The sequence below is a fragment of the Felis catus genome, chromosome C1, assembly GCF_018350175.1.
Source record: "Felis catus isolate Fca126 chromosome C1, F.catus_Fca126_mat1.0, whole genome shotgun sequence".
NCBI lineage: Eukaryota > Metazoa > Chordata > Mammalia > Carnivora > Felidae > Felis > Felis catus.
Window position 1 is genome coordinate 103,366,852 of NC_058375.1, and position 24,068 is coordinate 103,390,919.

At 36.7% G+C, this 24,068-nt stretch overlaps 1 protein-coding gene and 1 pseudogene across 1 annotated transcript; both read left to right on the plus strand.

The window, feature by feature from the left end:
- The first annotated feature begins 1,962 nt into the window (after positions 1 to 1,962).
- LOC101094526 lies at positions 1,963 to 3,352 on the plus strand (annotated as a pseudogene).
- An 18,795-nt stretch (positions 3,353 to 22,147) lies between these two features.
- On the plus strand, positions 22,148 to 23,363 carry LOC101094778 (olfactory receptor 5V1-like). The gene has a single exon (XM_006935049.5). The coding sequence runs from the start codon at positions 22,194 to 22,196 to the stop codon at positions 23,166 to 23,168; it is 975 nt and encodes a 324-aa protein (XP_006935111.4). The 5' UTR covers positions 22,148 to 22,193; the 3' UTR covers positions 23,169 to 23,363.
- The last annotated feature ends 705 nt before the right edge of the window (positions 23,364 to 24,068 follow it).

The window sequence follows — 24,068 nt, forward strand, 5'->3', positions numbered from 1 at the left end:
CATGAGTATTTGTTTTATGGGAGAGAAATAGGTGAATTTAATTACATATCAGTTGCTTAGAAGTGGAGCTGGTAGAGATGGTGAAATTAAAAGATTAGAGAAGGGAAGTCAATAAATAGAAAACAGCATTTCATTTTTGATGCAAACAGTGTGTCATTTGAGTCAATCTGGAGAAAGATAAGGGGAAATAACATTTTTAAAGGGGAACTTGAAATGGGTGCATTGGCATAATGGAGAGACAGTAGGTAGCATAGGTTAACCATGCTCACTGCTCTGTTATTTATTACTTATTTTAATCTCAACCAAAACTCTATAATCCAGACATGATCCCATCTTAAACATGAACAAACTGAGGCTTATAGTAGCTAAGTAAGTTGTTCCAGGTTAACAAGTGACAAAGCTGTGATTTAAACCCACGTCTGTCAAACTCCTAAACCCAACTACTGACACCCGAGGCTGACAAACTTGTTCATAAAGGGCCTGAAACCAGTTTAGGTTTTGTGAGCCATATGGTCTATTTCTCAACTACTCAATTTTACCATTGTAGCACAAAAGCACAAAAGCAGCATAAATGAGTGGATGTGGCTGTAAGCCAATAAAATTTTACTTATAGAAGTAAGTTGGTGTGCTGGATTTGGCTGCTGACCACCGGCTCACGTTAAGGAGAAGAGATGGCTTAACAGTTTCTGTGGAAAATGGTGATGCCAGAGCACACAAAGCCTCATTTAAAGACAATCCACAAAGAAAATTATTTCAGATGCAAATTAATGAACTCCCAAGTTTCTTAGAATTCGCAATGGTTATGTCACAGCCTAGCAAACATTTGTTGTTCATGGTAAAGCAGAATGGGAAGACACTAATTAAAATTCTAAAATCATCCAGAAATATCTTACCCAACAGTTCCAAATTTGTCTTTCTCCCAACCTTTTACTGGAGCTACTTACTGACTAGGAAATTGAACAGTGTACAGTGACTTTTTCCTTTGTGTTCCCTTTATCAATTTTGGGGGGGGCAGTAAGAACTAGCCACAGGAAAAAAGGTAAAAAGAGCAGACAGAGGGAGGGTGGTCACAGATTTGAGTATATTGGATTAAATCACTTCTGAGGCTTCTAGATTAGTGGTCTGTCCTAATTAGCCCCCGACAATCCTAAGTTTCACACGGGAAGTGAGATGTTCAATGTATGTATTGTCTATTGGCACCGTAAAAAATGACCACAAACTTAGTGGTTTAAATGCTTGCTTATTATCTCACGGTTCTGTGGGTTGGAAGTCCAGGCACAGCATGGCTCCCATGGGTCCTCTGTCTCAGAGAAGTCCAGGCAAAGCACGAGGAGGACTCAAGCTGAAATCAAGGTGTCAGCTGAGCTGGGTTCTTATTTAGAGATTTCGGGGAAGATTCCCCTTCCGTGTTTATTCAAGTTATCAGCAAAATTTAGTTTCTTGTGATTTGAGGACCAATGTTACCTCTTCCTTAACATGTTCCCCCCTTCATCTTCAAGCCACTGATGACACCTGGAATCCTATTTGTGATTTGAATTTCTGACTTCATTTTCTGCTCTGCTTTTAAGGGTTTGTGTGGTTAGATTAGGCCCACCTGAAAAATCTCCATATATTAAAGTCATGTGACTAACAACCTTAATCATATCTACAAATCCTTTCTGCCACATAATATAATGTATCCATGTGAGTTACACCGGGAGGCAAAGGTCATGGAGACTATTTCACATGTAGTTAGTTAGAATTTGTTATTGCAGCTACTTTCCAGGAAAGAGGGAGGTTGGGAGGAAAAGTATTTGTGTTCTAATTTAACTCGTCAGCTGTTGTTTTTCAATGTCAGTGCTGAAGACTGAATTTCCTTCCTTTCTTCTTTCCTTCCTCCCTCCCTCCCTCCCTCCCTTTCTTTCTTCTTCCTTCCTTTTAACAAAAGTTTTACAGGATACATATAAATTAAAGAGAGAGATAATGGACCTACAGACTGGTAAGGAGCCTAACAGGCTAATAGTTGCTAGTGATTGGCATGACAAGTAAACACAGGGCAAAAGATCACAGCAGAGAGGGGGAATGCAAATATTTCAGTGTCAGAGTATTGAGCTACACTATCTAGAAGAGATGCAATCTCATCCACCAAACAAAGGATGAGTAAAAGTTATTAGCTTTGGGGCACCTGGGTGGCTCAGTCAGTTGAGTGTCCAACTCTTGATTTCAGCTCAGGTCATGATCTCACTGGTCATGGGATCGAGCCCTAAATAGGGCTCCACTGCAGCACAGAGCCTGCCTCTCTCTACCTCTCACTCTTTCTCTCCCTCAATAAAAAAATAAACACTTTTTTCAAAAGTTAGTTAGCTCTTCCAGCGTTTGTCATTGTATTTCATTGTCTTTTTGATTTCTTTCCTAATTGTTATTTCAATTGAGTAAGAACTGAAAGAAATAGAAAATCGAACTGTGGTCACTGTAATTATCATTCCAGGATATCCCAACCATCCTGAATTACAAGGGCTATTTGTCTTGATCTTCTTGATCATTCATCTGATGACTCTTCTGGGAAATGCTTTCACATTCACCGTGATCAAAATCAGTCATTTCCTCCACATTCCACTGTATTCTTAGCAACTTGAGTTTCTTGGACATCTGCTACTTGTCCATCACCATTCTGGTCATGCTAGTGAACTTATTCCAAGAGAAGAAGACCATGTCGTATGAGTGCTGCCTTTCCCAGATGTTCCTGTGACCTGTGCTGGGGAAATCTTGTGGCTGCTATGACTTATGAACACCATGTAGCCATTTGCTACCTTCTGCACTATCGGTTTCTCATGATCTAACAGTCTGTGTGCATTGGTTGACTGGAGCTTGGCTGGGTGGGCTAGAGAATTCTGTGACATACTCAGTGCTGGCAGTCACATTCATTCTGTGTGGGTTCAACCAGATCACCTGCTTTCTCTGTGATATCCTGCTGCTCCTGGAGCTCTTCTCAGACACTTCTCTCAATGAGTTTGTGCTCCGTCATGTTGCCAGCACCACCACTGGCTTGAGCCCTTGCCTGTTTACTGCAATGTCTTACCTACTTATCTCTGCCATCTTTAGGATTCCTTGAGGACAAAAACAAGGCCTTCTCTATCTGTGCATCCCACTTCACTGTGGTGGTAGTCTTCTTTGGGATAGCTGACTTCAACTATGACAGCCCAATGTAGGCTACAGCCCAGATATGGACACCCTGGTCTCTGTGCTTTTCTGTGTTGTAATTCCCTTGTTGAACTCCATCATCTACAGCCTATGAAACAAGGAGGTCAAGGATGCCCTGAGGAAGCTGGCTGGAGAAGGTAGATTCTGTAGTAATAGTAGTAATATTCTGTAGTAATATCAGATTAACATTTTTCATCTGCAGAGTCCTTATTCTTTTTTCTCTTTCTTTCTTTCTTTCTTTCTTTCTTTCTTCTTTCTTTTTTTCCTGTTGATAACTTTTACTTGTATAACCTTTTAGTTATTTTATTAAAATACCATGTTTATTAATTTTTAAACCATTTAAAAATTATATGTATTTAAGGTGTACAAGGTGATAATTTGATAGACACATACATAGTGAAATAGTTACTATAGTCAAGCTAGTTAACACATCTCCACACATAGTTACCCATTTTTATGTGTGTATGATAAGACCACCTGAAATTCACTGTTAGCATATCTCCAGTATTCAATACCCACAATTCCTAACAAAAATCTAGTACTGAAATTCACTTGCACATGTCCCAAAAGAGATAAGAACCAATCTTCTCATTGTATGCTGGGAAAAGATGATTACCATAACTTTAATGAATACATGAGAGAATTAATTGTTTTCATTTCTAACAGTTTCTATTTAAGCTGTTGCCCTTGAATTCTGTTTGTACTCTGAGGTATCTCAAAACAGCCACTCAGAGAGAGATTACATGGTTATTCCCAAATGGTCAGTCCACAAGCATTTATAAATGTCCTTCTAGAAAAATGAATTCATTGAGAGATCTAAGGAAGATTTTTGACTCTCATATTAGGCAATGAGTATACTCAAGGTAGGTCCTGCAATGGCAGGCCTCCATCATGATGGATGGTAATTGATAGCCTGTTTTACCAGAGAATATCCTTTCCAGTCTGGGAGAGAACCAGAGTAGGGGACAGGAAGCCCTGCCACAAAGTCAGAAATCCAAAGCTTTTGGTGAAAGACAGTGGTAAGTAGTTTATTTACTATCACAGTTGAGAAAAACTCTGCCCAGTATCAGGATATACTTACTTCTTAAGAGCATACTATAAAATATTGTACATATTTTCATTACTACTTTTATGACCTTTATGTAATGACATATGTGTAATATTATTTTCACGTTGATTAATGTCTGCAATAGTAATAATGAAACCAGAATTGAAATGACCTGAGAAATTATCAATTTAACAGCCTGAGAAGTGCCTACATTCTTTAAGTAAGGTAATATGAGGGGAAAATTTGTTCATGGTAAATAATATATGATGCATAGTATTACTCTTACTGTAATTTTGACAAGCAAGACAGAAAGAAATAATTTTTAGGCAGAAAGCATATTTCCTATGTATCCATTATCATATGATATTAAGGATGCACAAAATATTTATTTAAATAAAATATAATTAAATTTGTATAATTCATATTTGGAAACTTTTTTGTTCACTATGCTAGCAGTTCTCATATTTATATTACAATACAATGTGTGGAGGGTGTCTTGCAAGCAATTTATTAACTATCATAAATCCCTGAAGTTTATGAGTCATAGTGACTGGTCTTGCCCATACTCAAGAAAAGGGGATGATAGTAGACCCATACAACAAGCGTTGGGTTTTGGGGGATCATCTTAGAATTCTGCCTACCATAAATGGTGACCATCTTCCATATTTCCTGTTACTTATGCCTTCCTATAAATGAGTAACCTTTTCATTTGTATCCTGTGTATTGTTACTAACAATCATAGGACAGAGCTGTGCAGATAGAAAGGATGCTGAGATTGTTTGTAAACTGACTTTTTAATATGGTCAATATTATATGACATAAACAAAAGGCTAGGATACACACCAAACTGTTCACAGTGGTGCCAAGCAGAATGTGGCATGAAGGTGAAGATATTTCACTTTCATTTGACATGCCTTCGATTCCAGTAAGGTTTTAGGTAAGCATATGCTTTTTTTGAAATTTAAAATCCCACAAAATTTTTAATTTTAAAAATATTAGACCTCCTTGTACATTTCTTTGTAACTCCCCATGAATCTATACATATTTCAAAATAAAAAGTCTTTAAAATGTAAAAGGTAAATATTAAATAAAATTTGGACCTACTTATCTATCTATCCATCTATCTATGTATCTATCTCTAACATACAATTAGACCAGGAAGGCTTTCACTCATGTGGAATGTCACCATCCCAGAGTATGTTCATAAATATTAAATGGGGATTTTCCCAAGGTATGTAAAAACTAAGGCTACATTGATATATTAAGAGTGATCCAGTCATAGGAATATGAAAATTTCAAGGTCTTAATAATGCCATATTTTCAGGTATGCAACAACATTGACAGAACTATGTAATACTGGGTCTGAAAGGAACTGTACAAGCAACTCAAATGATCTTCACTTGAGACTTGAATCAATTCTCTGCAAGAGACGTAGCAATCTAGACTGCTTGAATATCTCCCACGATGAGGTTTCATTATTCCCCATGTGTTATAAAATTCTTGCATATATAGTCTAAATACAGTTACTAAAACAAAAAGTTGCAAGGCTAAATAAAGGTAGAATAGATACCAGACCAATTAAGCACAAGGGGTGAGGAGATTTCAATTCAACATGAATTTGACAATTTGGCCAAGCGGATTACCAAGAAATACTTGAAACGAAGCAAGCAGAGAGATTTATGAGCAAATACCACATCACTCGTTTATTAGTATGGGGGAATATTGCTCAGAGGTCAAAACAGACTACCAGGATAACCTTTTGAAAGTTTGAGCTTCTGTTTTCTCACTGAGAACAGAGCTAGTAATAGTACTTGCACTTCCAAGTTGTTTTGAGAATTCTTGGGGCAATCATGAAGAGTGCCTGGTTCATAGGACATGTTCAACTAGCACGTTGAACACAGTGGGAGGCATAGCGATGATATTAACAATATGTACAAGAGGATAAGAAAACACAGTGCCCTACTTTGAGGTGGTCTTGATTAGATGATCTCAAATTTGGTAGGAAAGTTTCCAAAGCTGAACAGATGAGAATAGGGCCATCTTTTCATTATCACCATAGTTTGAGATGAAAGGGGTTTCCATCCAACTCACCTGATGTAAATACACATAACTGGCATACACATTAAAGTTTGAGAAGCATTTGCCTATTTAATGACTTCTGAATATTTCATCTGGTCTTACATGCCCGTATGATGGGGAAGGGTACAAACAGAAATCTGGGCAAATCAAAAATAGCTTATATTTCATAGCAATAAATTAACTTTGCCACAATCATCTCAAATATTCTGGACTTTCTTTTATAAAAATTATCCTGAGTACTCTTACTAATCTGTGTGTGTGTGTGTGTGTGTGTGTGTGTGTGTGTGGTGTGTGAATTTACTGGGCAATGTGAAAATTATATTTAAAAATTTTAATTATTGCTTTGCATTACTGGAAATATAAATAGATGTTTTCCTTGTGTGCTCTAAGGGTTTTCACAATCACACTAATTACCCTGGTTTATATTGTACTCATTTTGTTTCCTTGAAGGAAATAAGCCCCTAAGGTTGGTCAGCAAAACATTTCATAAGTGCTAACTGTTCTTACCTAATGTGTGTCTCTACTCATTATTTAGTTTGGAAAATCCTAGTTGGATTCAGGCATGTTGCTTCCTTCCAAAGTTGACTCATTGAGTTTTGTTTTATTTTTTGATTAGATGGGTTGTACTGAGTTTATTTTAATCTTTAAAGAAAAACATACCTCTTTTAAGCTAAATTCAGCAAGATTTTTTTCAAGTTGGCCATTTTTGTTTTTACAGCCAGTCTATAAAACCTCATCCTCAATCTCTTTTTCTTACAAAGTATATCCTCACTTAAAAGTGGAGAGAAAGGTCATTATCATAAAGCAGAGGGTTTGAGATTGAGATTCCCTATTCATATGCAATAGCATGTAAATTCCAAGAGGCAAGTGTCCAGAGTATCCCATAAACTGTAGTGTATAAGTGGTGCTTGTTAATGGTGGGTTTTGATGAGGAGGAGGATGATACACCACTGTTACCACATATAAACCGCATGAGCATGAGGAATATAGAAATGAAACAGATGTCACTTCTCACTCCATCCTCCTGGCCTAGACTAGCCAGTTGGACCAAGAAAAAAAATTTATTATGGTTCTGATTCTACTGCGCGCGCGTGCGTGTGTGTGTGTGTGTGTGTGTGTGTGTGTGTGTGTGTGTGTAATGCCCCATCAATATGTTCCTCAGGAATGGACTTCAAACCATATTTTAAAACATTTAAAATATGCAGTATATACAGCTTCAGGGACCATATTGTTTAAGTCCCTAAACATTAAAAATTCACCTTTACAATTTAGTTATACACAGATCATACCTCAATTTCTCTTTGTGGGGCCACTTCTCATGAAGGATTTCATTTCTTCCTATGAATAAATCTAACTATTTACCTATAAGAGAGTGTTTACCTCTACATTTTTAATATTGTGAACTAAGAGAATGCATGTCATTGATTTTTAATGAAGAGAAATCCATCTATGCAGTTGATAGAGAAAATAAAAAATAGTACACATGTATTACATAAAGGTTTTCTAAGAGGACATACAGATGGAAAGGCCAACCCTAATGTTGCTTTACTGTGAAGCAATGCCCACAGCTAACCTAGAGAGGGTGATGAGTATAGGTAAACCTCTGTCTTGGATACATCTTTCACCATACTCCCTGTGAACTGTGGGGATTAAGAGTGTCCCATCTAGACTTCTCTTCTCACTCCATCTATTCTCTTTGGTTGATTTCATGTACACCTATGTATCAACAGCCACCTTCAAAACAATGATTCCCAAATCCATGTGTAGACAGGTCTACCCTGTCTCCTGAGGACAAATCTTTCTTTCAAGTGCCTATTGGGTATTTCCACGTGGAGATCCCACAGGTACCCAAACTCAACATTACTCAAATCTTAATCCACTATCTCCTCTCCCCATACCTGCTGTACCTCATTCATTTCATGTTTTATTTAATAATCCCTGTCTGCCCAAACTGATTCAGTGCCTTCATCATGACCTCACCACCCATCGTATTCAAAGTGCTCCAAACACAGCTCCTTCTCTGTGTACTGTCGCTTCATGGATTTTCTCCAATCTTCCAAACCCCTATGCTTCTGTTACAGACCATTTCATTTTGATCTGGTTTTAGTTCTCAGACTACTCTCTTTGACTGAACAATGGTGTTTTAACTGAAGGCACATAGACTATGAAGGACTCTGGAGGCGGGTTTCACAATTGTATGACTCCATCGAAATGACATGGACATTTCTGTGCATAGGTACATATTTATCTTCTAGATATATAGATTTTTATGCTTTTCAATATTTTCTAAAACCTAGGCCATTACCTTCCAGATGTTGCCCGGTCTGCCCTAACTAGAATGTGGTCTATGGGCCGTTGTTAATACTCTGCAATCATTCCTACCCATTCTCACACCAAAGCCTGGCTTCCAGATGGCCCAGACATCTAGACTCCATGCTGCTCCATAAGGGAAAAGATATTTTCTGAGACCCTATTGGAGGACTGCTCAGGTTTTTTTCCCCTAAGGAGTTTGCTCAGAGGGTAGATCTGATACAGCCTCTACATGCCAGTCCTGTCCCCTAAAGGCAGGTGATTCCCCTACACATTCTCTGGGTTAACTAATGAGGTTGTGCTCAAAGTGAAAACCACTAGGTTGCTTAGAATTAATGGAGGAGTTTGTTAGCAACCAGACAAGGTTGACCTACCAGCTCCCAACAGCTAACAGGAATCTCCAGGGTTTGGGGATACAACTGCAGGTGAAGGGCTCTCAGCAGAGTTCAGAACCTTGCAACCTTCCTTCCTCTAGTAGCAACACAGTTCTCAGGAAGGTTCACTAGTGTTCTAGAGACCTCTGGGTCCTTTCTCCTATAAACATAAGGACAGCACAAGTACTCTGAGTTTGGTTGGCCTTGGCTGGACAGACCCATGTCTATTTTACTTGAAATTTCTGCCACCAACACGATCTGGGATACCAATCTGCCATCTTTTTGCTTTTGGGACAGTGTACTCACACATGGCACCTCCCCCAACAACAACAACAACAACAACAAACACACACACACACACACACACACACAAGTGAGTATGACCTCCAAATTAATCATTGTGAGGAGAGTGAATTATGCTTGTATATGCCTGAAGGGGCAAGACTGTAGGCAGGAAAACAATTTGAAGGCAGTTACAATAGTCTAGGTAAAAGTGATAAGGTACTGAACTATAATTGTGGTAGAGAGAAAGTAAAAAAGATAAGAAAATGGAAAAAAATATTTAGGAAGTTTTAGTGATTGGTTGGACCTGGGTGCGACCAATACTGAAATGAAAATTGCATGTAAAATACCTCCTGCTTTTATCTTTTCCATATTTTATTTTTAAAAAGTGAATATTTCACATATAGTAAAATGCACAAGTCTTAAGTGTGCAGGCTGATGAATTTATATATATATATATATATATATATATATATATATATATATATGCACCCATGCAACCACTATCCAAATCAAAATATAGGCCATTTTCCTCATTTTAGAAAATTCTTTCATACTCTTTTCTCATCAATGTCATCCAGAGTTAACTACTATGAATGTTCACTTTGTGGCCAGAGATTAGTTTTGCCTATTTTTCCACTTCCTTTAAATGGAAAATACAGCACAAATTCTTGTATGTCTGTCTTTTTTCATTAAGGAAAAGTGTTATAGATTCATCAGTGTTTATACGTGTGTCAGTATTTAAAATAACTGTGTAGTATTCCATTGTATAAATACACCACACTTTTATAACCATTCTCTTATTGATAGGCATACTATTTATTTCCAGTTTGTACTACTAGTAAAGAAATTGGTTTTGAACAAGTCATTTTATGATCATATATACCCACTTTTCTTGGGGGTATACCTAGGAGTAGATTTTCTGGGTCATAGAATAATGTATATTTGAAAAAACTTACAAATCATTTTAAAAAGTGGTTGTATAGCCTTCCACTTTCAACTCAGAGATTTAGAGATCCAAGAAAAGTATTGCTTTCAGCATCACCACAATAACAGTAAAGCTGGACATAATGAAAATGAATGACTTTTCATGAACCCATTAGGGAATTGAGGTTTCAAGGCAAACACTAAATGGAAAACTGGGGAGATATAGTCTCTTACAGAGGAAATAGGATCCATGCATTTTTATTTAACTTGGAGCAGAAGCCATCAGATACCATATAAGCTGATAAGATTCAGCTTCTTTGTGAATTTATTTTTTAAATGTTTATTTATTTATTTTGGGAGAGAGAGAGAGAGAGAGTGCAAGGGAGCATGAGTGGGAGAGGGGCAGGGAGAGAGGAAGAGAGCAAATCCCAAGCAGGCTCCATACTGTCAGCACAGAGCCTGATGCAGGGCTTGATCTCATGAACTGTGAATGAGATCATGACTTGGGCTGAAACCAAGAGCTGGACACTCAACTGACTGAACTACCCAGGGGCCCCAAGATTCAGCTTCTTTGTGAATTTAGTGAATGTTAAACACTAAATGTGGGCTAGTATGTGAGTGTGAAGTTCCTGGGGGCCATAGACAAGAGGTTTTCAACATCTTGCTTTTCTTCCATGAACTCCACTATATACTCACAGTGAAGGCCAGGAAGTGTTCTGAGAAAATTTCAAACCTAACAGGGATATCTGGGAGAAGACTGTGGGAGGAATAGCTGTTGCTGTCAAAACTTCTCCCAAACTCATTTACCACATTTTTCCTACAGAAGTAAAACTAATCTGTAGGGTAGAAGCAACAACAACAAAAAAACCTGTCACCTTAAGACACTGTGGAAAAACACTGCAGCTGGAGAAGGCACAGAGACAAAAAGCTTCCCCCTCAGGTAAGTGCAGGAATATGTGTTAGGCCCTGCTGGGGACAGGCAGAATCACATGTGAAGGCCACATCCCCAAGATCCAGGTTCACAGTACCCAAAACTAAGACTTAACCAGAACATCAGAGAATACTTCTCTTCTGTTCCCCACAAGCCCACTAAAAAATAATAAATAAAACTAATAGTTGAATATAGCTGGATAATCTTCATGAAAGAGATTATCTCTGGGGTTGGTGTAAAAAAAGAACCCAAAACCAAGCAGGGGGTAAAAATTGAGAAAAATAAAAACTCTGGTAAACTTGCCTAAGCCCTAAGCTCAAGATATCACTAGAGAAATTTGAAACCTGCAGTGCACTGAGGGTAACAATAGCAATAACAAACCAAATTAGCCTACCTCCTCACTAGATTAATTCAAACTTCTACACTAAAGGCCTAGCAGAAGGGTGGACATGCTCATCTCCAAGCACCACTACCCCCCCACCCCACACAAATTTACTTCAGTCTCTACTATTCTGTACAACGTTTCCAGTTTCCACAAAAAGTTATGAGGTATACAAAAGGGTAAGAAAAAACACAGCCTGAGAGGACAGAGCAAACATCAGAACCAGACTCAGATATGACAGAGATATTAAAACTATCAGACAAGGAATTTAAAACTACTATGATTAATCGGTTAAAGGATTCAATGGAAAAGGTAGACAACATGTAGGATCAGACAGGTAATTTCAGCAGAGAGATGGAAACAATAAGAAAAGATCAAATGGAAATGACAGAGAGGGAAAAAACAGTGACAGAGATAAAGGATGCCTTCTATGGGCTCATCAACTGAAAAAAACAATCAGTGAACTTGACAGTGTGATAAAGAAATGACTCGGGGAGCCTGGGTGGCTCAGTCAGTTAAGCGTCTGACTTCAGCCCAGGTCATGATCTCATGGTTCGTGAGTTTGAGCCCCATGTCAGGCTCTGTGCTGACAGCTCAGAGCCTGGAGTCTGCTTCGGATTCTGTGTCTCCCTCTCTGTCTGCCCCTCCCCAGCTCATGACTCTTGATTTGGGCACATGTAATGATTTCAGGGTCATGGGATTGAGCCCTGTGTTGGGCTCCACACTGAGTGTGGAGCCTGCTTAAGACTCTTTCTCTCTCCCTCTGCCCCTCTCCCCACTTGTGCTGTCTCTAAAATAAAAAAAATAAGTAAATAATAAAATCTTTTTTTAATTTTTTTATTTAAAAATTTTTAATGTTTATTTTTGAGAGAAAGAGAGACAGAGCGTGAGCGGGGGAAGGGCAGAGAGAGAGGGAGACACAGGATCCGAAGCAGGCTCCAGGCCCTGAGCTGTCAGCACAGAGCCCCACGCGGGGCTCAAACTCATGGACCGTGAGATCGTTACCTGAGCTGAAGTCGGATGCTCAACTGACTGAGCCACCCAGGCGCCCCAATAATAAAATCTTTAAAATAAGTAAAGTTATACTAACTCTTGAGATATGGAAGTATAAGTTACCCAACTTTATTTTTGTTCTTCAAGATTATCTTGACTATTCTAGATCCTTTGAATTTCCATATATATTTTAGAATCAGGTTGAAATCTTCTCAAAACGGATTACTGAAAATTTTATTTGGACCATATTTAGTCTGTAGGATAACTTTTTCTGTAATTTGTCTCAGCAATATTTTGTACTTGGACAATGAAGAGATCCTATACACTTGTTGATAATTAAAGCTATTGCAAATGGTATTGTTTTAAATTACATGTCCAGTGTTTGTTGATTACAGAAATACAATTGACATTTGTATATTGACTTTTCTTCCTGAGATGCTTAAAATATTTCTTGGTTAATTCCTTTTGATTTTATACAGACAAAATTATGACATCTGTAAATAAAGGCAGGTGGGCATCTTTATTTCAATTAGTTATGCCTTTTATTGTTCTTCTCTTATTGCATTGGTTAGAATCTCTAGTATAATTTTGAGTAGAAATGATAAAAGTGGACATCCTTGTTTTGTTTTATATATTATGTAGAATATGTCATAATTAAGTTTGATATGTGTACGGTTTTTGCAGATAAACTTTAGCAGATTAAAGAAGTCCTCATTTATTCTGTTTGTTGGATTCTTTTATTATAAATGGGTGATGAATTTTGTGAAATATATTTTGCCAAATGTGAACATTGAGATGTTCACAGTTTTTCTCTTTTATTTTATTAATATGAGGATGGCAAAGTGGAAAACCAGTTACATTCCTGGGGTAAACCATAACTGTTCATAGTGTTGGATTTGGCTCTGTAATATTTTGTTCAGAATTTGTGTGGCTATGTTCATGAAAGATATTAGCCTGTAATTTTCTTTTATTATAAGGAACTTATCACATTTTGGTGTCAGGATTACACTGTTATCATAAACCAATTTGGGGTGCCTGGGTGGCTGAGTTAGTTAAGTGTCAGACTCTTGGTTTCAGCTCAGGTCATGATCTCAGGGTCGTTGAGATTGAGCCTCATGTTAGGCTCCATAATAAGTGTGGAGCCTGCTTCAGATTCATTCTTTTCCCCTTTCTGCCACTCTCCCATGCATACATGCATGTTCTCTCTCTCTCAAAAACAAACAAACAAACAAACAAACAAATAAAGAAATAAAGTTGGAAAGTATTCCTTCTTCTTCTATTCTCTGGAGCGTTTTTGTAATATTGTACTTTTTCTTCATAAAATGTTTGGTAGAATTCACCATGAAACCATCTGGGCCTGGAATCTTCTTTTTGGAGAGGTTTCAAATTATAGATTAAATGTCTTTTAATATATATAATATTATTTAAATTTTATATTTCTTATGTCAATTACTTCGCATATTTTAAAGAGTTGTGTTTTTCAGGAAATTTGTCTATTTTAAGTTGTCAAATTTAATGTAATAAAGTCATTACCACTATTTTATTATTTAATTAATGTTTGTAGGATCTGTAGTGGTATCCCCTTTTTCATTCCTGATTTTTGTAATTTGTATTTTCTCTTCTTTTTCTTTGATTAGTCTTCCTTGAGATGTATCATTTTATTAGCAAAGAACCAAATTTTGGCTTCATTGATTTCCAGTTAGAGTCTGTTTTCTATTTTATTAATTTCAGGTCTTTATCTTTTAAATATTTGGGGGGATTTAATTCTATATTCTATGTCTAACTAATGAGTTAATAATACTTCTATTCAATAGGGGTGAAAGCCTAGATCATTATTTTAAACACTTATTTATCTATTTATCTATTTATTTATTTATTTATTTATTTATTTTTTAAATTTATATCCAAGTTAGTTAGCATATAGTGCAACAATGATTTCAGGAGTAGATTCCTTAAGCCCCTTACCCATTTAGCCCGTCCCCCCTCCCACAATCCCTCTAGCAATCCTCTGTTTATTCTCCATATTTAAAAGTCTTTTATGGTTTGTCCTCCTCCCTGTTTTTATATTATTTTTGCTTCTCTTCTCTTACATTCAACTGTTTTGTATCTTAAATTCCTCATATGAGTGAAGCCATATGATATTTGTCTTTCTCTGACTAATTTCATGTAGCATAATACCCTCTAGTTCCATCCACCTAGTTACAAATGGCAAGATTTCATTCTTTTTGATTGCTGAGTAACACTCCATTGTATATATACACCACATCTTCTTCTTTTTTTATTTTTTTATGTTTTTTTTATTTTTTAATTTTTAAAAATTTACATCCAAACTAGTTAGCATATAGTTAAACACTTCTTTTCTAATAAGGTATTAAAAACTATAAATTTCCCTCTAAGCATTGCATTAGCTGCACCACCAATTTTTTGATTAGCTATATTTTCATTGTCATTACATTCAAAATATTTTCTACTTTTGTTATGACTTTTTTGATCCATAAATTTGTAGAAATGTTTGCTCAATTTCAAAATACTTGGGGATTTTTCAGAATTCTTTTTGTTATTAATTTCCAATTCAATTCCATCATGGTCAGGAAACGCTCCATATCATCAATCTTTTTAATTGTATTGAAACTTGCCCAGCATATGGTATACTTCAGTGAATGTTCCATGTGCATTCACTAGAATGTTTGTTCTGAAATTATTGGATATAATGTTCTATAAATGTCAGTTGTGTCAAGGTGATTGTGTTGTTTAAATATCTATTTTACTGAATTTTTTGTCTACTTATTCTATAACTATTAGTGAGAGAGGAATATTTAAGTCTTTAATTATGACTGTGAACTTGTCCAACTCTTTTGTCAATATTTTGAAATTATGTTACTAGATGCTTTTATACATTTACAGTTGTTGTGTCTTCTTGATGAGTGGATCTTTTTATTATTATAAAATATTCCTTTTTACTTTAAGCAACTTCTCTATCTTAATGATATATTTGTTACCATCCTTTTACTTTGAACATATCCAAGATCTTATATGTAAAGTACTATATATATATATATATATATATATATGTAGTACTTATATGTAAAGTACTATATATATATATGTATATATATATATACTTGACTTATAAAGTATACAAGTATACTTTATCACACAGGGGATATAGTTGGTTTATTTAAAAATCCAGTCTGACAGGGGCGATTGGGTGGCTCAGTCAGTTGAGTGGCCGATGGTTCAGGTCATGATCTGATAGTTTGTGAGTTCAAGTCCCACACTGGGCTTGCTGCTCTCAGTGCAGACCCTTCTCTAGATCCTCTGCCCCCTCTCTCTGCCCCTCTCCTGCTTGTATTCTCTTAAAAATAAATTTTAAAAACATTTAAAAAATCCAGTCTGACAATCTGTTTTTTTTTTATTGGAATGCTTAGTCCCTTTATTATTTTCTGGTAATACCAGTATGATTGAATTCAAAGTCTAGTATTTTACTACCTTTTTTCTATTTGTCTCTTCTAATCCTTTGTGCCTTCTTTTGAACTGAGTTTATATTTTTATTTTATTTCATTTCATCTCCTCTGTCAGTTTTTGGATACATTTTGTATTATTTTTTAGTGCTTACTGTATGTATTTTATTATACATTGTTTACCTAATACAGTCTATTTTGAATTAATACTTTATAACAATACATAATGCAAGAACATTACAAAATATTTTACCACTTTTTCGCCCACCCTTTGTGTTGCTATTGTTATATATTTCATTTCTACTTATGTTACAAGCTCTCTAATGCATGCTATTTTTTTCTCTAAATGGTAAGAGTCTTTTTAAATTATTTTTATTTTTACATTATTTATTTTTGAGACAGAGAGAGAGAAAAGAGAGGGAGAGGCAGAGGCAGAGCGTGAGCAGGGGAGGGGCAGAGGGAGAGGGAGACATAGAATCTGAAGTAGGCTCCAGGCTCTGAGCTGTCAGCACAGAGACCAAGGCAGGCCTCAAACTCACAGACCACAAGATCATGACCTGAGCTGGTCAGACATTTAATTGACTGAGCCACCCAGGAGGCCCTTTAAATTATTTTTTAAAATGTTACATTTGCCCACTTATATTTTTGGTTTGAGTACATTTTTTTATTATTCCATTACAGACATGAGCTTTTTAATTTCAATTCCTATTTTAGACGTAAAAATATTAAGCAAAGAGAATAAGTAACTTACCCAAAGTCTCATGCTTTAAGGATTACAGAGATGAGTTTTGTTCCAAGGAAATCTAACTCCAGAGCTCACAACTTAACCAGTGTAGTAGGCTATCTGTCATTAATGAATGCATTTGAAACAAGCTTCTGGGCTCTAGTTTGCAAAGGACTTTTCTATAGCCTTGAGTGGTGCCCTAGAAACCTGTTTGCATAATCATATTGCTAGAAATTTTACTAAAGTAAAACATTTTCACATTAAAAAAAAAAAAAGAAAGAAAAGAAAGCCCCCAGGGGTGCCTGGGTGGCTCAGTCGGTTGAGGCCTGGCTCTTGATTTTGGCTCAGGTCATGATCTCACAGTTTGTGGGTTCGAGCTCTGGATCTGTGCCGACAGCGCAAAGCCTGCCTAGTATTCTGTCTCTCCCTTTCTCTCTGTTCCTCTCCCACTCATTCTGTCTCTTTCTCTCCCTCTCAAAATAAATTAACATTTTAAATAAATAATAAAAGAAAAGAAAAGAAAAGAAAAAGAAAACCCCCAAAATGGTATGTTTTAGGACTTGGCAAATCTGGATCTTCCTTCTGAAGCCGTGTGAAATAATCTGAACTTCATCTGATAGAGAATGTAGGCCAGTAAAGGATTTTAAGATAGAGAGGGGCTAGATACATTTTAGGGCTTAGAGACATCCCTGCTTTCAATAGGATAGCATCCAAGGAGATGATTTCCAGTTTAATGTGGATTGAACAGAATTGTAGGGAGGCTGCCCTTTAGGTTACAGAGCAAGATTGCTGATTAAGTAATCTGATAAATCCTTCTACCCCTTAATAGTTTGAAGAATCAGGTTTGGGAATACATTTAAAAGCCAATCAAGTAATATATATCAGTGGGTTCTAACAGGCTAGCTTTTGCTGTAATAGATAACCTATATGAGAGAAATAAAAATAAGCTAGGTTTTATCTTTACTTTGTTACTAATGAGGATTATTTATTATATAAAAAGCCAATGTAGAGTAAGATGTTAAAATTCCCAATGTGTAGGGGTGCCTGGATGGCTCGGTCAGTTAAGCGTCCGACCTCGTCTCAGGTCGTGATCTCACTGCTTGTGGGTTTGAGCCCCGCGTCAGGCTCTGTGCTGACAGCTCAGAGCCTGGAGCCTGCTTCAGATTCTGTCTCTGTCTCTCTGCCCCTCCCCGACTTGAGCGCGCGCACGCACGCGCGCTCTCTCTCTCAAATATAAATAAACATGAAAAAAAAAAAAAAGCCCCTAAATTCCCAATGTGTAAAGTTTTCCACTCTAAAGAGTAAAATAGACTGTTAGGCACAATGGGCTGATATTCATAGGTTAAGAGAGAGATACATTGAAGAATAATTGAGTATAATTAGGCAAAATGGAAAAGAATTAGACTAGATTTTCTCTCAGGAAATATGAATTCCATAACCACCTAGAAGAATAGATTTATGTATTCATTCAACAAATATTCTTTGAGCACAAGCTGTACGCCAGGTTCTCTCTCTTAGGTATTAGGGGTAGAGAATGACCAAAGCTGAGCCCCTGGCCTCATAGAGCTTATACTACAAACAGAAGCGAATAGATCAATACTTTCATGTCAAGTGTAGCATAAGTGCCACAGAAAGAAGTAAATAAAGCAGGGTAAGGAGGTAAAAAGTGATGGGACTGTTCTTTTAAATAGAAGAGTCAGAGAAAGCATCCCTGAGGAGGTAACAGTTCACGAAAAACCTCAATGAAAATAGAAACTGGGACATGCAAATATCTGGGGGAAAGTATTTCTGGCAGAGGTAATAGCCAGTACAAGCCCTTGAGATCGGAAGGTCTTTGGCGTGGCTAAAAACAGAAAGCAGTCCTGCGTAGCTCAGGCTAAGTGAGCAAAAGGGAAGAACCGTGGAAAGTAATGTCAGAAAGGCAGTCAGAGGTCAGGTCCCATATGCTTTATGATCTTTAGATTTCATTCTAAGTGAGATGGAAAAGCTTTGGAGTGTTTTGAGTTTAGGAATGGCATGATTTAGCTTACATTGTAAAAACACGCTCCAGCTGCTGCTGTGTGGAGACAGATTAAATGGGAACGGGGAGGGGAAGAAAGTGAAGGTCTGCTGCTGTTGTTAAGGCAAATGAGAAAATGGTAGCTTGGATGGGGGTGTCAGTAGCGACTGTAGTGAAAAGTGATCATATTTGTAAAATTTGGAAGGCGGAGTCAAAGAAAGTATTTTATCTTGAAACGTTTTTGTATGTATTAAAAATAATAGCTGTGATAACTACAGTTGATTGAACATCTGTCACATACAAGGCACATTACTCATATTATCTCAGCTACTTCTTCCAAAAACTCTGGTATAGACACTATTAACATGAGAATGCAGCCAGCAAACTGGGAAAGAGAGTCAGCTGATTTAGCCACCATCTACAGCTGGTAAGATTTGAATCCACGTCTATCTGGCTCAAGATATCTCACCTCCAAGAATGAAAAAGGTGCAGAAATCATAGTTCAACGGCTGTGAAACTATCAGATGGATAAGTTAACAGAAAGCTAGTAATTGTATCAATTATTTTTTCAGGAAGCATGCACTGTTTGAGGATTAATCTTGGTTTAATAAAGTTTACTTCAATAAGGTAATAAGATACCTTTAATAAGGTAACATACCTAAGTATATATGATTACTTAAACGTTTTCACATCTTTTAAGCCCTGAAAAGATAATAATCCAACTGACTAAAAAAAACAGTATATTTAAAAACACAGAGACTTAAACATTTACTCTGAAGAGATAATCAGATATGCTCATATATATTTTTCTATGAAAAAGCCCATTCCAGTATTTATAATAGTAAAGAAATGGAAACATCTGAATGTTTAATCAAAGGAGAGATATTAAATTTATTTTGTTTGATGAAATGCAATGCATACCTGGGAAATTGGGCTTTCACTATTTTTGACTATTTTTAAAATAGTGGAAAAATAGACACAATAATCATCATTTTAGCCATTTGGAAGTGTACAATTCAGTGACACTAAATATATTCACAATGTGTATAGCCATCACTTCTATCTATACCCCAAACTTTTTCATTGTCTTCAGTGTAAACCCTGAACCCTTAACAATAACTCCCCCCAATTCCACCCTCCTTTCAGCCTCTGGTAATCTTTACCTTCTGTCTCTATGAATTTGCCTGTTCTAGGCACATGATATAAGTGAAATCATACAATATTTGTCCTGTGTCTGGCTTAGCATAATGTTAGCATAGTGTTTTCAAGATCCATTCATGTTGTAGTGTATATCAAGATTTTGTTTCTTTTTATGGCTGAATAGACCATTGTATACCTATACCACATTTTTTGTTTATCCTGTCATCGGTTGATGGACACTTAGGTTGTTTTTGGCTATGGTGAATAATGATGCTATGAACACTGGTATACAAATATCTGTTCGAGTCTCTGCTTTCAATTCTTTTAGATACATATTAAGGAGTAGAATTGTTGAGTCATATGGTAGTTCTACGTCTAACTTTTTGAGGAACTGGCAAACTGTTTCCCACAGTAGATGCACCATTTTACATTCCCATTAGCAATGCATGAGGGTTCCAATTTCTTCATACAATCACTAACATATATTATTTTCCATTTTCTTCATTATAACCGTCCTGATAGGTGACCTCATGCTTTTGATTTGCATTTCCCTAAAACTAATGATATCAAACATCTTTTCATGTTCTTATTGGCTGTTTGTATTTTGCCTTTGGAGAAATGTCTATTCAAGTCCTTTGCTCATTTTTAAATTGAGTTCTTCTTTTGATTATGGTTAGATTATAGGAGTTCTTTATATATTTTTGATGTTAGTCCCTTATCAGGTATATGATTTGCAAATATTTTCTCTTATTTTATAGGTTGTCTTTTTTACTTTCTTGATAGTGTACTTTGATGACACTTTCTTAATGTTGATGAAGTACACTTTATGTATTTTTTTCTTTTGTTGCCCATACTTTTGGTGCCATATCCATAAAATAGTTGCCAAATCTCATGGCATATGGATTTTCCCCAATTTTTCTCCTAAGGGTTTTACAGTTTTAGCTCCTAAGTTTAGGTCTTTGATCCATTTTGAGTTAATGTTGTGCACTTCATTCTTTTGCATGTGGATATCCAGTTTTCCTAGAGCTGTTTTCCTCATTGAATGGTCTCGGCTCCTTTGTTGAAAATCATTAGCTATATATGTGAGAATTTCTTTCTGGACTCTCCATTCTATTTTGTTGGTTTGTATGTCAGTCCTTGTGCCAGTGCCATACTGTTTTAATTACTGTAGCATTGTAGTAAGTTTTGAAATAAGGAAATGTGGGCCCTCCAGATTTATTCTTTTTTTTTTTCAAAATTGTTTTGGTTATTCAGGGCTCCTTGCAATAAATATGAATTTGAAAACTGATTTTTTTTCTTGTTTTGTGTGAGAAAATGATACTGAAATTTTGATAGAGATTGCACTGAACCTGTACATCACTTTGGGTAGTATTAACATCTTAACAATGTTAAGTCTTTTTATCCATGAACATAGGTACCTTTTCAACTAGATATGTATTCTTTAATTTCTTTTACCAATGTTTCAAAGTTTTCAGTGTATACACCTTTCATTTCTTCAGTAAGATTTATTGTAAGCACTTGATTCTCTTAGATATTATTGTAAATGGAATTGATTTAACTTCCTTTTTGGATTATCCATTGCTAGTGTATGGGAACATAACGATTTGTGTGTGTGTGACTTTGTTGAATTTGTTTATGAGCTATAATAGTGTTCTTGTGAACTCTGGTATTTTCTATATATAGGATTATGTCATCTGTGAATGTTTACTTCTTCCTTTCCAATTTGGGAAATTTTGCTCCTAATATTTTATTTTATTTTAAGTCCAGTATAGTTAACATACAGTGTTCTCATAGTTTCAAGTTTCAAGTTGTATGGATTCAACAATTCCATACATCATCCAGTGCTCATCACAAGTGCTCCTAATATTTTAAAGGTATAAATAGAGATTAAGATTTACATAACTGCCAACAGCAAAAACAAAAACAAACCCACAACACTACATTTGTGAACACCGAAAGGTAGCACTGGCTTTGATTCTGTAGGTGATTAAATTCTTGTTTGTATCTTTCTACATTTAAAAGTTTTTTTGCAATAAAACTTTATTTCTTAGAAAAAATTGAGATGCTTACCAACAAGGGCAATGTAGGAGGTAGATACTACTAAGACAATGAGACATGAGGCCACACTAATTCAGAGGTTAGTGGTTTATTGTTGGGTTTAACCAAGTCTACATTTATTTTGATCCACCAGTAGTCATGCAAATCCATGGGAGGCCCATGGGCCTGAGCTGGCTAGATCTGCTGTTTGAGAAGTTGTAATCTCTCTGAAGACACCCCTGCACCTCTCCCTCCACAATCCAGATCGTTCTATATCCAACATCATTTGACATGGGTCTGTAAGTTTATGTTTGGGGGTGTTTTGCATGCATTTTCATTATGGCTTCTTTTTTTCTCATTGTTTTGTAGCTATGACACCACTTGAAATGAACAATCAGACAGATGTCACTGAATTCATCCTCTTGGGATTTTCCAACCACCCCAAACTACAGGGCTTGTTTTTCTTGTTTTTTTTGCTCATTTACCTGACAACACTCCTGGGGAACATGCTCATTATAACAGCCACTAGAATCAGTCCTGCTCTCCACACTCCAATGTATTATTTCCTCAGCAACCTGAGTTTCTTGGACATCTGTTATACATCCACCACCATCCCCGTCATGCTGGTGAACTTCTTCCGGGAGAAGAAGACCATCTCATATGAGGGCTGCCTCTCCCAGATTTTCTTCCTCGTCACATGTGCTGGCACTGAGGGTGTCTTATTGGCCGCTATGGCTTATGATCGCTATGTAGCCATTTGCCACCCTCTTCAATATCCCGTCCTCATGCGTGTGAAGGTCTGTATTTTTTTGGTGGCTGGGTCCTGGCTGTGTGGGCTGGTGAATTCTGTGACACACACAGTGCTGGCAGCCACACTGACTCTCTGTGGGCCCAACCAAATCAGCCACTTTCTCTGTGACATTCCTCTGCTCCTGAAGCTCTCCTGTTCAGACACCTCTCTCAATGAGTCTGTGCTTCATGTGGCCAGTGCCACCATTGGCCTGAGCCCCTGTCTGTTTACTGGAGTGTCCTACATACTCATCATTTCTTCCATTCTTAGGATTCCCTCTGCTCAGGGCAGGAGCAAAGCCTTCTCTACCTGCGCATCCCACCTCACTGTGGTGGTGGTCTTTTATGGAACAGCCAACTTTAACTATGACAGAACCAACATAGGCTACAACCTGGACACGGATATCCTGGTCTCTGTGCTCTTCTGTGTCATAACCCCCATGTTGAACCCCATCATATACAGCCTGAGAAACAAGGAGGTCAAGGGTGCTCTGAGGAAGCTAGCTAGGTAATGTGGGTTCTCGAGTGAGATCAGCAATTAAAGTTTTCGTTTTGGAAAATTGCTTACACAATAGAAACATGGACCTTCTAGCTGCAGTTACAACAATGCTCTCTTTCTATATATGATCTTCTGATAATTGTAATGCCCATTCCACCCAGACAAACAGCTATCCCTGTGCCAAGCATTTCACACACCATGATCTCAAATGTCCTGTGTTCTCTAAGCCACTGATATCTGAGAACATTTTCATAATCCACCACCCTCACCCTCACACACACACAAACACACACACACACAATACCCAGTACCAACATATTAAAAAAAAGCTCATTCCCCATATTCTCCCAATTTAGCAGCACTAGACAACCACTAATCTGCTTTCTGTATCTATGGATATCCCTATTCTGGATGTTTCATATAAATAAAATCATAAAATAAATATGTGTTTTGTGTGTCTGGCTTCTTTCAGTTGGGATGTTTCCAAGTCTCATTGTACAATATGTATTGTAGTATCTATTGTTACTTCATTCCTTCTTATTGCTAAATGATTTCTGTTTTATGGATATGCCACATTTTACTTATCCATTCATCATTTGACAGACATCTTGGTTGTTTCCACTGTTTGGCTGTTATGAATACTGCTGCTATGAACATACATTTTTATTTATAATGAGTTTACATCTAAGAGTGGAATTGTGGATCATATGGTAGCTTTATGTTTACCATTGTGAAGAACTGTCAAGTTGTTTTCAAAACAGTGGTGCCATTTTACATTGCTAAGGGCAGTGTATGAGGATTCTAATTTCTCTACTTCCTCACCAACATGTTATTATAGGTTCTTTTTAGTATACCCATCTTAGTATGTGTGAAGTACTAAATCACTGTGATTTTGGTTTGCATTTCCCTGAGG